Here is a 12,375-nt window from a genome sequence, read left to right as displayed (position 1 = left end):
CATGGGAGGCCCAATCTTAGGGTAGGTCACCTCACTCAAGGCTGATCCTACCCACAGTCTCTGGACAAAATAGCAAAGGCAGAGGAGCAAAGGCTCCCAGGTGTGGCTGGCAACAACCCAGGACACTTGTTTGGGGCCAGCACTGGGTTTGTTCCAGGCAAGAAGGATGGAGTTAATGGAAAATTTCCTAGTTGAGCTGATGTATGCTTTTTAACACACTAAGGCAAGAATTATGCAGGATCTGTTGAAGTCCCCACAAGGGGGTCAAAGAAATTAGCTGCATTTAACTTCTTTTCTCTTTGCCATTTTGGGTAACTATGTTTGAAACAACCATTTAGACAACTTTTCATGTGAGGAGTCCCTAGCTCACCTCTAGGCTGTGAGTACCATGACTTTCCTCTTTCCCAAATTTGATTTGTCCCTAGATTATTGGGGATTCATCTTTCAGTATGTTTTTTTCCAGCCAAGAATACATGGTGGTATGTTATCTGAGCCTCTGCCCATCAGAGAATCCTTTCTGTTCTTTCCACACAGAGATCATTATTTGAAGAGTGTAGAATTATCACCCCATAACTCTACAGATGTTCTCCATTGCCTTCTTGCTTCTTAATGTTGCAGAAAAGCCTAAGACCAGTTGGTTTTCTTTTTTCATTTATAGAAGACCAGCTTTTTCTCTCTGCCTGATCACTTCAAATATCTTTGAAAAATTTTTTGAAATCCTGAAATTTTAGCAGTTTCATTTGGGCTTATTTTAGGAATCTTTCGGCTCAGGGCAATTTAAAAAACAATCTTTCCTCACTTACTGTGTCCCTTTGATTTGCTCTGGGGTCTTTAAGATGACCGATGACCAAGAGCTAAACTTTTATCCCTGTCCTACCTATCTAGGTAGGACATCTTTTCTCACATTATTATTATTATTCTTTACTTTTTTCTTTCCTTTTTCTATGCATTCTGAGAGAGGTTTTCAAGTTTGTGCTCTCCCTGTGGGGAACAACTGTTTGATTTCTGCATTGTTAATCCTCCCCTTCACTGCATGAAACATAGGGGCGCTTCAGCTCCAGCATTCTAGATGCCATATAGTCTTTCCTTACCTCCTCCAGCTTCCATTTCATTTTTGGCTGCGGCTCAGCCAATTTATAATCCCATTTTTCATCCCATTTCAGGGTTCATGTTTTCTTGAATTGAGAGAACACAGTTGCTGTCTCCTGGGCTTTTGTTTTGTTTTTTGTAATAATTTCCCTTTCCTTGCATCCTGAGAGAGCTATTCCTCTCCTGTGTTCTCTTTCGTTCTTGTTCAGGCAGGTCTGTCCAGCTTCACCTCCCTTCCCTCTTGCCTCAGCTTTGGAAAGACTGCCCAGGTTGTTCACGGTCATTGCTGCAAAGTGTCGGCACTGGGGGGCTGGGGGCTGGTCACCACTTCCCTGTAACCAGCACTTGTGGCTAAACAGTTGAGAGAGAGACTCCCTTGAAAGTCTGGAGTTTTGAGTGGAAAGGACAACTAACAAACTCTGCATGTAACTGGGACGATGTGTTGCTGATCCTTCTGGCTACTGTGCCCGCTGCTGCCCCATGTCCTGGCATGTCCCCTTTCAATTCTTTTCCTCACTCTGGTGTATTCCTCCTTCTACAGCTTTGCGCAGACCTCTTCCTCAGTCCCGTTTTCCTGATCACCACCCCCATCAGGAAAGATTCAGCTACCAGACACACCATACCTTCCCCCATGTGCCTCTCATTTAGGCTTCCTGAAATCCCTGGATAGGCTCGGAAGGGGACAGGCTCAGCTACAAGGGTGCACACAGAACTGGGTATAAGTGAAGTGCTTTGTAAAACCCCATGAAAAAGACCTCGGTTTGTTATATTTCAATGGAAACATGAATCACTGGGTGAGCCACATAGCATGGTCAGCAGAATGAGTGGGTAGGCTTGGGCTCACAGAGGCACTTGCTGGACCACTGGGGACCAGGTCTGCTGGTCACACCTCTGCAATCAAAATGGGTGGGAATGGGGTGCCTGGGTGTCTCGTTGGTTGAGCGTCTGACTTCAGCTCATATCATGACCTCATGGTTTGTGGGTTTGAGCCCCACATCAGGCTCTGTGCTGACAGCTCAGAGCCTGGAGCCTGCTTCGGATTCTGTGTCTCCCTGTCTCTTGGCCTCTCCACCACTCATGCTCTGTCCTCTCTTTCTCAAAAATAAATAAGCACTAAATAAATTTTTTTAAAATGGGTGGGAATGGACTAAAAGACAAGCAGTAGAGGAGGAAACAGAAGTTCCCTAAGGAAGACAAGTAGACAGATGTGCCTCCCAGGTCACTGGATGCACCCCTCCTTCAGCTACAAAGAGAAAGGCACCATTCTGACCCCCTGCTTCTAATAAGTGGGCAGAGTTCATCGTGTCTGGTGATTTTAATTTCCCGCAAGCAAAGCAATTTTACTAGTTTCATTTAGAAAGCCTTTTCCAAAGTAGTTTCATTGTGATTACCTTCATTAATGAGCGATCAAAATGCTTCAAAGCAGAAGAGAACACGAGAAGAAGAGAGGCACAGGACAGGACTTACCAGGACAAAGGTGCCCAAACCTGTCATTGCGAAGCTCTGTCTTCCTTCACTAGCTACCCTCATTAGTGTTCTAGACATGGCTCTCCCGTGACATCTGGCAAAGGGCTGGGCACCAGTCCACCCGAGATGGGAACCATGGGTGGCTCCCCAGCCCCAGGATGTGGCAGAGGGCTGAGCCTCAGCTTTCTGTAGCTCCATCCCTTGGCTCTCCTGGCTGAGGACTCAACTCCACAGGAGTGTTGGGTCATTGGTGTGGGCATGCATTCAGTGACATGATTCCCATTCTCTCACTTGGGGACCTCTAAGTGGTTGCATTCATGCACATACTCTGTGCTGATGGAGATCAGCAGTCACCTACCTCTTCCTGGGTCACTGTGTGCACCTGCCCCCCAACCCCTTGATTTATTTCAGTTAATGTGATACAATGGTAAATGCTCTTCCCTCTCTGTGGAGAAAAAAAATGGTCCGATTTGGGCCAATGCCTCCCTCTTCAGAAGAGCAGGCAGAGAGGCTGGACGTGCATGACAGCAGCAGGGGCTAGGGGGGAGGCAGGGAGGGTTGAGAACTGAGAGGGACTGACCCCAGGCCTCTGCTCAACTCCTACACCATCCTCCCCAGCAATGGCTCCCTCAGCAACTTCCATCATCAGGCAAGAGAAGAACCTGAAAGGGATTCCACATGCACAGAAGAGCGCATAAGCCCTTCCCTTCAGCCTGTTAGTAAGCAGAAAACACTTGCAGCCGGGGGGCCCAGAGTCAACATATTTGAGTTGTGGCTGGTGTGACAGCTGCTGAGTTTGTCACACAGATAATTAGATAAACTGCTTGAGCACAGAGATTCAATATGCAGTGTCATTTAGCGGCTGCTACACAGGGTCTTGATCTTAATTGAAGGCGCAATAGGCGAGACCCTTAAAGAAGTCCCAAATCAACTTCTTCTTGCTCCAGTAATTAAACATTTGACTCCTGATCATCATCCAGAGCCTCCCCAGTGTTGGCCATGGGCTCCATTACGTGGTTCTAAGCAGCTAGAGAGCCAAAGGCACCTCTTCTCTCTATGCAAGGCCTTCCCCAAGCAGCCTGCTGGAGAAAAGCTTGGGGGAACAGGAGGTTCCATGTCACCCCCTCCTCTGCCTCCTTCTGTGCCCTTCTTTCCTTGTGTTCCTTCAATACTCTTGATGCTCCACCCCCCACCAGAGAGAATCCAACCTGTCTTTGGGCATGTAAATAAATCCAGCTTTTCCTTTGCTGGGACCCTCTGATGCATATGGCACAGGCCTCTAATGGGGCTTCCCATTCTCTCACTTGGGGACCTCTAAGGGATTGCATATATCCTATTTAACACATAATCATCAATTTGTGTGTTCATCCAAAAAAAATGAATGGAACATCTCCAAGTGCTAGGGCTAAAAGTATAAATCATATTTCCTCACTCAAAGGATACTCAGTAGAGTGGGAAGATGGGCAGGCTGACAAGAAGTTACAAGAGAGGGAGGCCTCTACTCTTGGAAGAAGTTCTGATGGCACCTTGGTCAGCTTGGGGCTCACAGGAAATCCCCAGGCCCCATGGGTTTAACTCAGGTAAAGAAGGAACTTGGAGATGTTTGGCAGCCCCTGGGCAGGTTGTCTCTTCCAGCCACAGCACAAACCACACAGCTTTCCAGGGTGGTGGTGAACAGGATGGTGCCCTCCAGGCCACGAACTAGTGGATATGGCAAAATAATGAGAAAGGAAACAAGAGAACAGCGGTTAAGAGCTTAGGCTTCCAATGGCCAACGAGGCTCCTTTGACTTCCACTTAGATCTCTCTCGCCTTCCTCACTCTGCTCCAGTTACCCTGGCCTCCTTGTTGATCCCCAAATATGCTGGGTGAGCTCTCGCCTCAGGGTCTTTGCACTGGCCACCTCTTCACCCAGATTTTCAAACAGCTCACTCCCTAACCTCCCAATTTCCTTCAGGGATCTGCTCAGATGTCTCTTCTCATATTAGAAGCTCTCACCAACCCCTGTGCATGCTTTATTCTCCTCCAGAGCACTTGTTATGGCTTGAAACTCTTCATCTCTTAGGACAAGAGACCACTTGTGCCATCAGGGCAGGAATCATGTGCATTTTGTGCACTACTGTATCCCCAGGGCCTGGAATACACCTTACTCACAAGGGGTGTATGTTTGCTAAATGAATGGATGGAAAGGTGAAGGTAGGGGAGGGCCATGGTCAAAGTCACCTCTTGGAAAGCTTGCTTTTAAAGCCATATAGAAGGTGGGCAAGAAGGAGGAGGTGGCTAGGAGCTGGGAGAACAGCTAGGGGATCCCAGAGGTTGTGCGGGTGGGGATAGGTATGTGTGGCAGCAGAAGAGGTAGAGACTAAGGGGCAGAGCTAAGAAATTATAGAGAAGTTGGGGCACCTGCGTGGCTCAGTTGGTTAAACACCTGACTCCTGATCTCAGCTCGGGTCACGATCTCGCAGTTTGTGGGATTAAGCCCTGCGTCAGGCTCTGTGATGATAGTGTGGAACCTGGTTGGGATTCTTTCTCTGCCTCTCTCTCTGCCCCTCCCCCACTCCCTCTCTCTCAAAATAAATAAACAACGTAAAAAGAGAAATTACAAAGAAGTAAGCTTGGCGGGGTTTTATGGTGTGGGGATTCAGCTGCAAGGAGGCAGCAGTCTCTTGGGGTCCATTCCCCTGGAAAGTGAAGAGGTTGTTGCTATCACTGAGAGAGATGCTCTGTGAGGAATGGGAATGTCAGGGACGGAGGGAGCAGAGAGGGGTGGGGAGTTCATTCAGGACGCACTGAACTGGAGGTGAAATGTGGAGGAGAGATCAGGGGTGAAGATACAGTAGGGTTTTAATGGCATGGGAGGCATGGCAAGAACAGTGAGGGGGTGAAAAGGAAAGAGGAGAGCACTGAGGGGGGCGCAGAGAGAACCCACATGTGGAAAGCTAGTGTGGGGGGCAGGAGCCTGCTGGGAATGGCAGGAGCAAGAGTTGGGGCCACCTGAACACTGATGCCACTGCGGGATGGATGCAGTAAGAGCAGGCCTGGAAAGTGCCATCTGGACATGGTGTCTAGGACATGCTGATCTTAATGGGGATGGGAGTCGGTGTGGACCCTGCCAGGCAGAGTGTGGGGGAGCTGGGGCAGTGGAGGCACCCACCCAGTGCGGGGAGCATCTTGGGTGAGTGGGAGAGAAGGGAGGAGGGGGAACATGAACTGGTGCCTAGAGGGAGGCTGGGATAGGAGGAGACACCCAGAGCTGGCCGAGGTGACCGAGGAAGGGTTGGACATATGAGGGAGGGGTGTCAGGAAAGGGCAGGAAACAGTGCGAGGGCCTCAGAGGCTGCGGCTTGTTTCCATAAGTGAAATCCACGCGGTGCGAGACTTTCTCAGCTCAGTAACTTATTAGCAATTTTTAATTACTGGAATGTAATTAATTCATCGAAAGCACAGCAGTTCTGTGAAGCACACAGTACATGCTGCACTGATAACATTCTTGCACATTTGTGGGGTGCACACACCAAGTCGTTTTCTTGCATAAAACCTAGAGGAAATCTCCCAAGAACATACTCGTTTGTGTGAAGTTGTGTTTCTTGATGGTGGAAGCAGATAGGAGAAACGGATGACTGAGCTCCAACGGCCGCTGCCCTGGGGAAGGGCTGCAGTGAACCTGCAGCTCAGTCACCCCCAGGTGCTTGCACTGGTGAGAGCAGAATCTACGGGGGAGGCTCCGAAACAGGGGACAGTCCATGAAGATCCCTACTTGTCCTTGATGTCTTGCGGGGGGGGGGGGGTCTCTGGCTAGAGCGGCCCCCATATACTGGCCCCGAGAATGCTGGGGACTGGAGGTGGACCCCTCTTTTGGCTGTCAATTCCACAAGGTCAGACCTGGAGTCCTGATCATACGGGTGTCCTCAGGTCCAGCACAGCCTGGCACCCAGGAGACACTCGATAACGCCTGTGAAGCTGGGTGGCTTGGCAGGGAATGGCCACACTCTCCTGTGTGGAGCTCAAAGCGAAGGCCAGGAAGGGCACTGGGCGCACGGAGATTGCTCTGCAGGATTGGAGGAGCAGCGGCGGCCTCTGGGCACAATGTGGGTGGGGCCAGGAGTGGAAGTGCAACTTGAAGAAATTGGAAACAGGAAAGAGGCTTTGAAGAGAAAGTGGAAGCCAGTGCCAAAAAGCCAGGAAGGGCCTTCAGGTTGGGGTTAGAGGCTTTGCTGGTTTGTCTGGGGCTCCTTCCAGCAGCCTCTGGGTGATCCTGAGTTCCTAACCCTTCCTCTCAGGGGAGAGAGTGGTCTGGTGCTGTGATGTCAGAGGCCCCACGAGTTTGGCATGACTGAACCAGCTTTCCCGGGGCAGCTCCCACCTGGGCTTCTTGATAACCTGGGCAGTAGGCCCCAGTCCAGTAGTGCCCAGGCCTTCCCCATGGACCAAGGCTCCTGAGCCCTCCACCTCTGCACCAGGAGGTCTCTCGGGGAAAAGGATAAAGCAAGTGCGTGTGCTGTGAATGTGCCTTGCTGGGACAAACGGTGCGGAAGCTGTGGGCGCTTCTGAAGGGCGGGCTGCAGAGGTGAGGCAGAGCCCACGTAACCCCGGCCCTCTCTGGGCCTCAGCATCCCTGTCTGGGGAATGGGCAAGTTGGACTGCCTCATTAGACACGCAGTCCGCTTGGGCGCAAACTGCCTGGCCTGGTGCGAGGGCCTTTCTCAGTGCACCTTCCTCCCGTGCCTGCCTTTATCCGGCATGGACGTGTGCTCCCCAGGATCTGCATTTCAGTCCCTTCCTCTTCTCTCAGTCTACAGGTACCTTCCTGACTGTACCCCTAGGATGCCCTCGCGCCCTCAATCACCCTTGGAGACGCACCTCACTGTCTCTTCCCTAGACGTGCCCCTTCTCACCCTCAGCTGGCAGTTCCCAAAAGCCTTTCCAGAAACTTCCTCTAGACCCAGAATTAGGGACTATTGGATCTTCTTTTGCATCTCTAACTCTCTAGGTGAACTTAAAGGATTCATTACATTTCTTTCTAGAACAGCAAGGCAGCTGGAGAAGCTGAATTTAGTGTGGATGTTTGGAGATCAAATTCTAGCCACTCATTAAATAAATATGGAGAACCAATGATCTTCTCTCTCCTCATTCACAGAAGCACCCACCTCCTGGAGCTCTCAGCTCATACACAGCGCTGCACGAGGGCGGCACCAGCCCCTCAGTTGTATCCCTAAGTTTGCAACAGCATCCCCATCATCCTGATGCTGCTTAGAGAAGAGAGCGCACTATGGGTCAGGCACTGCTGCTTTCTTGCTCACGGCACCGTCTGAGGTAGGTGCTACGGGCATTCACGTTTGACAGATGCGGTAAGTGAGGCACAGAGAGCTCACCTGCCTCGTCCAGCGAGGTGTGGTATGGCCCCATGACTGATCTCAGGACAGTACCTTTGAGCCTGTGCCACACTGCCCCCCAGCCTGGGCCTCCCTGGGATGCTGTCACCATGCTTTTGCTCAGGCCTTAGCACGTCCCTGGCTGCAGGGGCCTGCTCCAACAGAGTGAGACCAAAGGCTGGGCCCCTACATGGGAATGTGAGTAGCTCTCCCTGGCAGGGCAGAAAAGACTTGCAAAAAGTATGAAAACGGCCTCAAGGTAGTGAGACCTAATTTCAGTTCCTAAGGCAACAACATTCAAAGTAACAGCAATAATGCAACAACAAGAAGAAAAGAAGAAGGAAGTCCTTTGGCAGCACGACCTATCTGTTGTGCCTGGCAACAAAAGGGTGGGTTTTTATGGCCCTGTTGTGTAGTAACACTTAAAGATTTGTTAGTGACCCTGTTTAAATTTACACATGTTTAGATGTTTGGTTAAAATTTTTGGTTACATTTTTAAATTTAAAAATTAAAAATTTTTAAATGTATGTTTAAATTTTGGGTTAAAAATGGAAATCATTTCCTCCGATTTCACGAGCCTGGGAACTCTCCTCTGAAGCACCAAAATGCACCTAAAACACCATACGGGATGAGGAATCTCAAGATCCATTTAGAACTGTAGCCCTAACAGGCTTCTTTCTTCCATAATTTCATGGTTTGTTTGGAAAACTGCCCAACTATGACACTGTATCATCTGGGATAATACAACCCTGGTGTAGTGAGTGACGGCTGAAAGGCAAGCTTGTCTTCTGGAAGAATACGAGAGATACAGCGTGCATTCAAATCCCAGACAGAAAAACAATTTTAAAAGTGCCAACGGGTACACAATACCATGTCACAAGGTAACTTTTAAAACACAAAGTCTAAAGAAGTTAAAGTTACAGAGAATTCCACCCACTATCTTGGTGTTCTCTGGTGGTATTTGGGGCTGACGACAAATGTGACTCTGATTTTGCCACCAGAAGAGAGAGAGAGGACATCCTATATCCCACTGTCCCCCTGATTTTTGGCGACAGAGACCCTGCCTGGGATGTCCAGAAAGCTGGTATCAAAAGCTACAAATATGAGCTGAAGCAATGCTTTTGAGTTCAGTTTTGCTTTTCTCAAATGCTAATGATCTCTAAAATGATGTTATATTTCATTTCACATTCACAAGGAATTCTATTGCCATAGCAACTGGAATGTGATACCACAAGTTTTCTTGAAAATGGGGCTTAGAATATCGCCTCTCCTCCCCTGCGGGGCACAAGGGCCATGGTACCCACGCAGTGCTCAGGAGAACCAACCCCCCCCCCCACCCTCCTCCCCACCAAGGGCACAAGGGCCTGGCCACGGAGGGTGCGCTCTAAACTGAGGCCCCTTGGAATCCACCACCATGTTCCCCTTTCTCTCCACACTCCGGCCCCATAAGGAGCGTCCTAAGAGAGACTCTGGGGCGCAAATCAAACTGGGAAATGAAGTCAGAACTTCTTTTTGTAAAGACTGGTAGAAAAAGAGAATGGAACATGGATGAATTTAGAATTTTTGTTTGCATGAAAAAAGAAGGTGTTTTTCAGTTTCCTCTATCAATAACTCCCCGGAAATTAGGGACAAAAGACAAATTGTCATCGGTGGGGCTGAAGATGCCATTAAATATTCTGCTCTCTTGAGGTGGGGTTGTACTATAGTGTCCTTTACCCCCTCTCCTTTCTTCTAAGACCCTACCCCCCAGCCCTCTGTCACTCTGTTTCTTCCTGCTCCCCGTTGGAACCATGGCTCTGGTGAAGGTGGAGAGGTGCTCACCCAAAGCCCCCTCCCTAGGGCTGGCCTGCCTCCCATCCCTGCCAAGGCCCTGGGGTCAGTGAATAGGTCCTCACTGTTTGCTGGGCACTCCCTGTGGGAATGCTGGAGGAGAGAGTCGGGCCGGCCTTCCCATTGCCTAGGACTTGAGCTGACCTGAGCAGGAAGCAGAGAAGGCTCCTCCATGGGATCCAGACCCACCGGGGTAGGTCTGCAAAAAGGGGAGTCCTGGTTCCAGTTAGGCATCTCCAGGATCTCACAGGACCTGACCCTCAGCACCTTACTCCCCAATCCCACCCACCAACAAGCCATGGAGGCCCCATACCTGCTAGGCAGGGCCCTTGTTCCTGCCTCTGTGGTCCCTGCATGATCTCCTCTCCTCCCTGCTCTACATCTGAGGCCACGTTAGATTAAAGATGAGTACAGGTGTCATTAATACACAACACTTGCGACGTGCTTGCCACATGCTAGGTGGTTTCTGTGCGGCATCTCATTTACTTTTCTCCACAGAGCAAGTTGTACTGCCAATAAGCCCCGTTTTATAGCAAAGGGAAAGGCCCAGAGAAGCGGAGTGATGTGCCCAAGATCACACAGCTGGAAAGTGGCAGAGCCGGGCTGCCCCAAGTCTCTCTGGGAGCTTGTGGGTACTGCTGTTCAGTAGGTGGGCATTCACAAAATCTGTATAAAACCTCAATGAATCAGAAGGATTCGGTGGATAAATTCAATCAGCATGAAGCAGAACTGAGCCCTAATCTGCTTGCACCAGCAGCCCCCATCCTCTCCAGCTCTCCCCCATCATCCCTCACTGAGGCAGGTTTCACGGTGGTGGTTTTTCCCTGGCCTGACATGAGAAATGCTGTTTGAATAACCGATGGTGAGGGAGGCTGGGCACACTCTGATGCAGAAATAAAAACCTTTAGAAAGATGCAATTTGGGGGATATTGGAAACTGGAGAACGGAACATCAGTCTACAAAATTCAACATGGCCAATAAAGCTGGAGCAAGTGGTCAAGTGTTTTAGTGCTCACAGGGCTGGGGAATCAGCAGGCATGAGGCTGGGCAGAGCTTTCAGACCAGGGACATTTTTCCTGGACTCATTTTGGCCTCATTTCCATAATGTGCCTCATGATTTCTGAAGCACCTCAGCATTAGTGTCATAAGCACAGCCATGAAAGTGTCCAAGACTATTCCCATCACAGGAGAAACTCAACCTAGCAGAGCACTGTCGGTTCTAGGACACGTCCCTCCTGTGCTCCCGCTGCCACAGCCCACGCGTGGAAGTGGGAAAGTGGCCCTTCACGGGGCAGCAGGCAGCACTGGTAGTGGCTGCTTCAGGTCAACAGACCTGTGCTTTGCTGCTGAGAATGCCCTGATGTCCTGGTCACACCACTGTGGCCTGGGGGCCTGTAGGGAGGGGCCAGAGCTCTGTCCCTCCCCTCTGGATGCCTGGGAGACTCAGCAGCCCATTTTCTGTCTCCACTGTAGGCCCGTGCTGGGTTTTCTCCTGAGCATTCTCTTCCCCTCCCTGCCCTATCCCAAAGGTCTGCCTAGATTCTGTTCTCCAAGGAGCCCCCTCTAAAGGCTGGGGATCTCTGGAGGTGGACACACATAAAACATGCATCGCCGAAATGCTGCTGCTGCTATCCTTTGGCTAAAGCTCCAGCCTTCCTCTTTCTCTCCTGCCTTTACACATTCAACCTGCAGACTCAGCACCCAAGCCATTTGTCAAAAGGGCATTAGAAGATCCATCCTCAAATCCAAAAGCAAAGGGGCAAGGAGGCATCCTCCTACCTTTAAGGAAGCAGTCCTTGCTGCGGACGATGACGATCTTCCTCCCCAGCAAGCAAGCAGCACGGTGGAGCTCACAATGGTTCTCATAAAACCTCCCATCGGAGCCACACACAGGCATGTAGCTGGGCCTGCATGCCTCCAGGCACCGGCATTCGGGCTCCCCCGTCTCTCTGCTGAGCATGCACCTGCTCCCACGGCTGCAGAACTTCTTCCCACAGGATGCTGGCAGCCCGTCGTGGCCAGAAAGTCCTGCCAAACACAAGACACAGAGGGTCAGCTGCAAGCATTCAGTGGTGGAGGTCATGGGCTTCCTTTGTGGTTGCATTTGCCAGTGAAGCCAAGGCCTGGGGGCTCAGGGTGTCCAAAAAAGTCTGTGCCCTACTGACAGCAGGTGGCCATGGATGCCAAGAGCAGTACCCTGCTGTACAGCATTCAGGTTTTATGGCTGGCTCACACCTAGCATCTCAGGCACCACCCCTGCCCACCCTGGGAGGGAAGAGTCAACAGGGGACCACATGGCAGTAGTGAAGTGCCAGTGGACCCTGCCAACTGAGAGTAGGATGGTTTGCCAAAAGGCAGAGGCTCGAGTCACAGCTCCCATAACCACAGGGCAGGGACAGACCTGATGTGAGGAGGAGTTTTGTACAGGGGTTGGGTGGGGAGGGGAAGGATGCCAAGGTGTGATTCTGGGAGACATAGAATACCAAGCCATGGAAGTTTGGTCAGGTATGTTAGGCACTGGGGAGCTATTGAAGAGGCCAGGGAGTCAGCGTGGAGTAAGAAAGGAGAAAGTGTTCGGGATGGGGGGCAGCCAAAGCAGAGAGGCTGGAGGTTGACCT

General features: G+C 50.6%; 1 protein-coding gene across 5 annotated transcripts in view; it reads right to left on the bottom strand.

Annotated features, from left to right (window-relative positions):
* The window catches only part of FSTL4 (follistatin like 4), a 580,824-nt gene that overhangs the window by 197,154 nt on the left and 371,295 nt on the right, over nt 1-12,375 (bottom strand). For all 5 annotated transcript variants that reach the window (XM_053907486.1, XM_019422002.2, XM_019422001.2 and 2 more), the window contains exon 4: nt 11,537-11,785. In XM_053907486.1, the coding sequence (XP_053763461.1) occupies nt 11,537-11,785 (249 nt within the window). The remainder of the gene's footprint in view (nt 1-11,536; nt 11,786-12,375) is intronic.

The sequence above is a fragment of the Panthera pardus genome, unplaced genomic scaffold (assembly GCF_024362965.1).
Source record: "Panthera pardus isolate Hobbes unplaced genomic scaffold, ASM2436296v1 HiC_scaffold_2, whole genome shotgun sequence".
NCBI classification, from domain to species: Eukaryota; Metazoa; Chordata; class Mammalia; order Carnivora; family Felidae; genus Panthera; species Panthera pardus.
The sequence above is the reverse complement of the archived record's forward strand: the minus strand, read 5'-3'. Positions and strand labels throughout refer to the sequence as shown.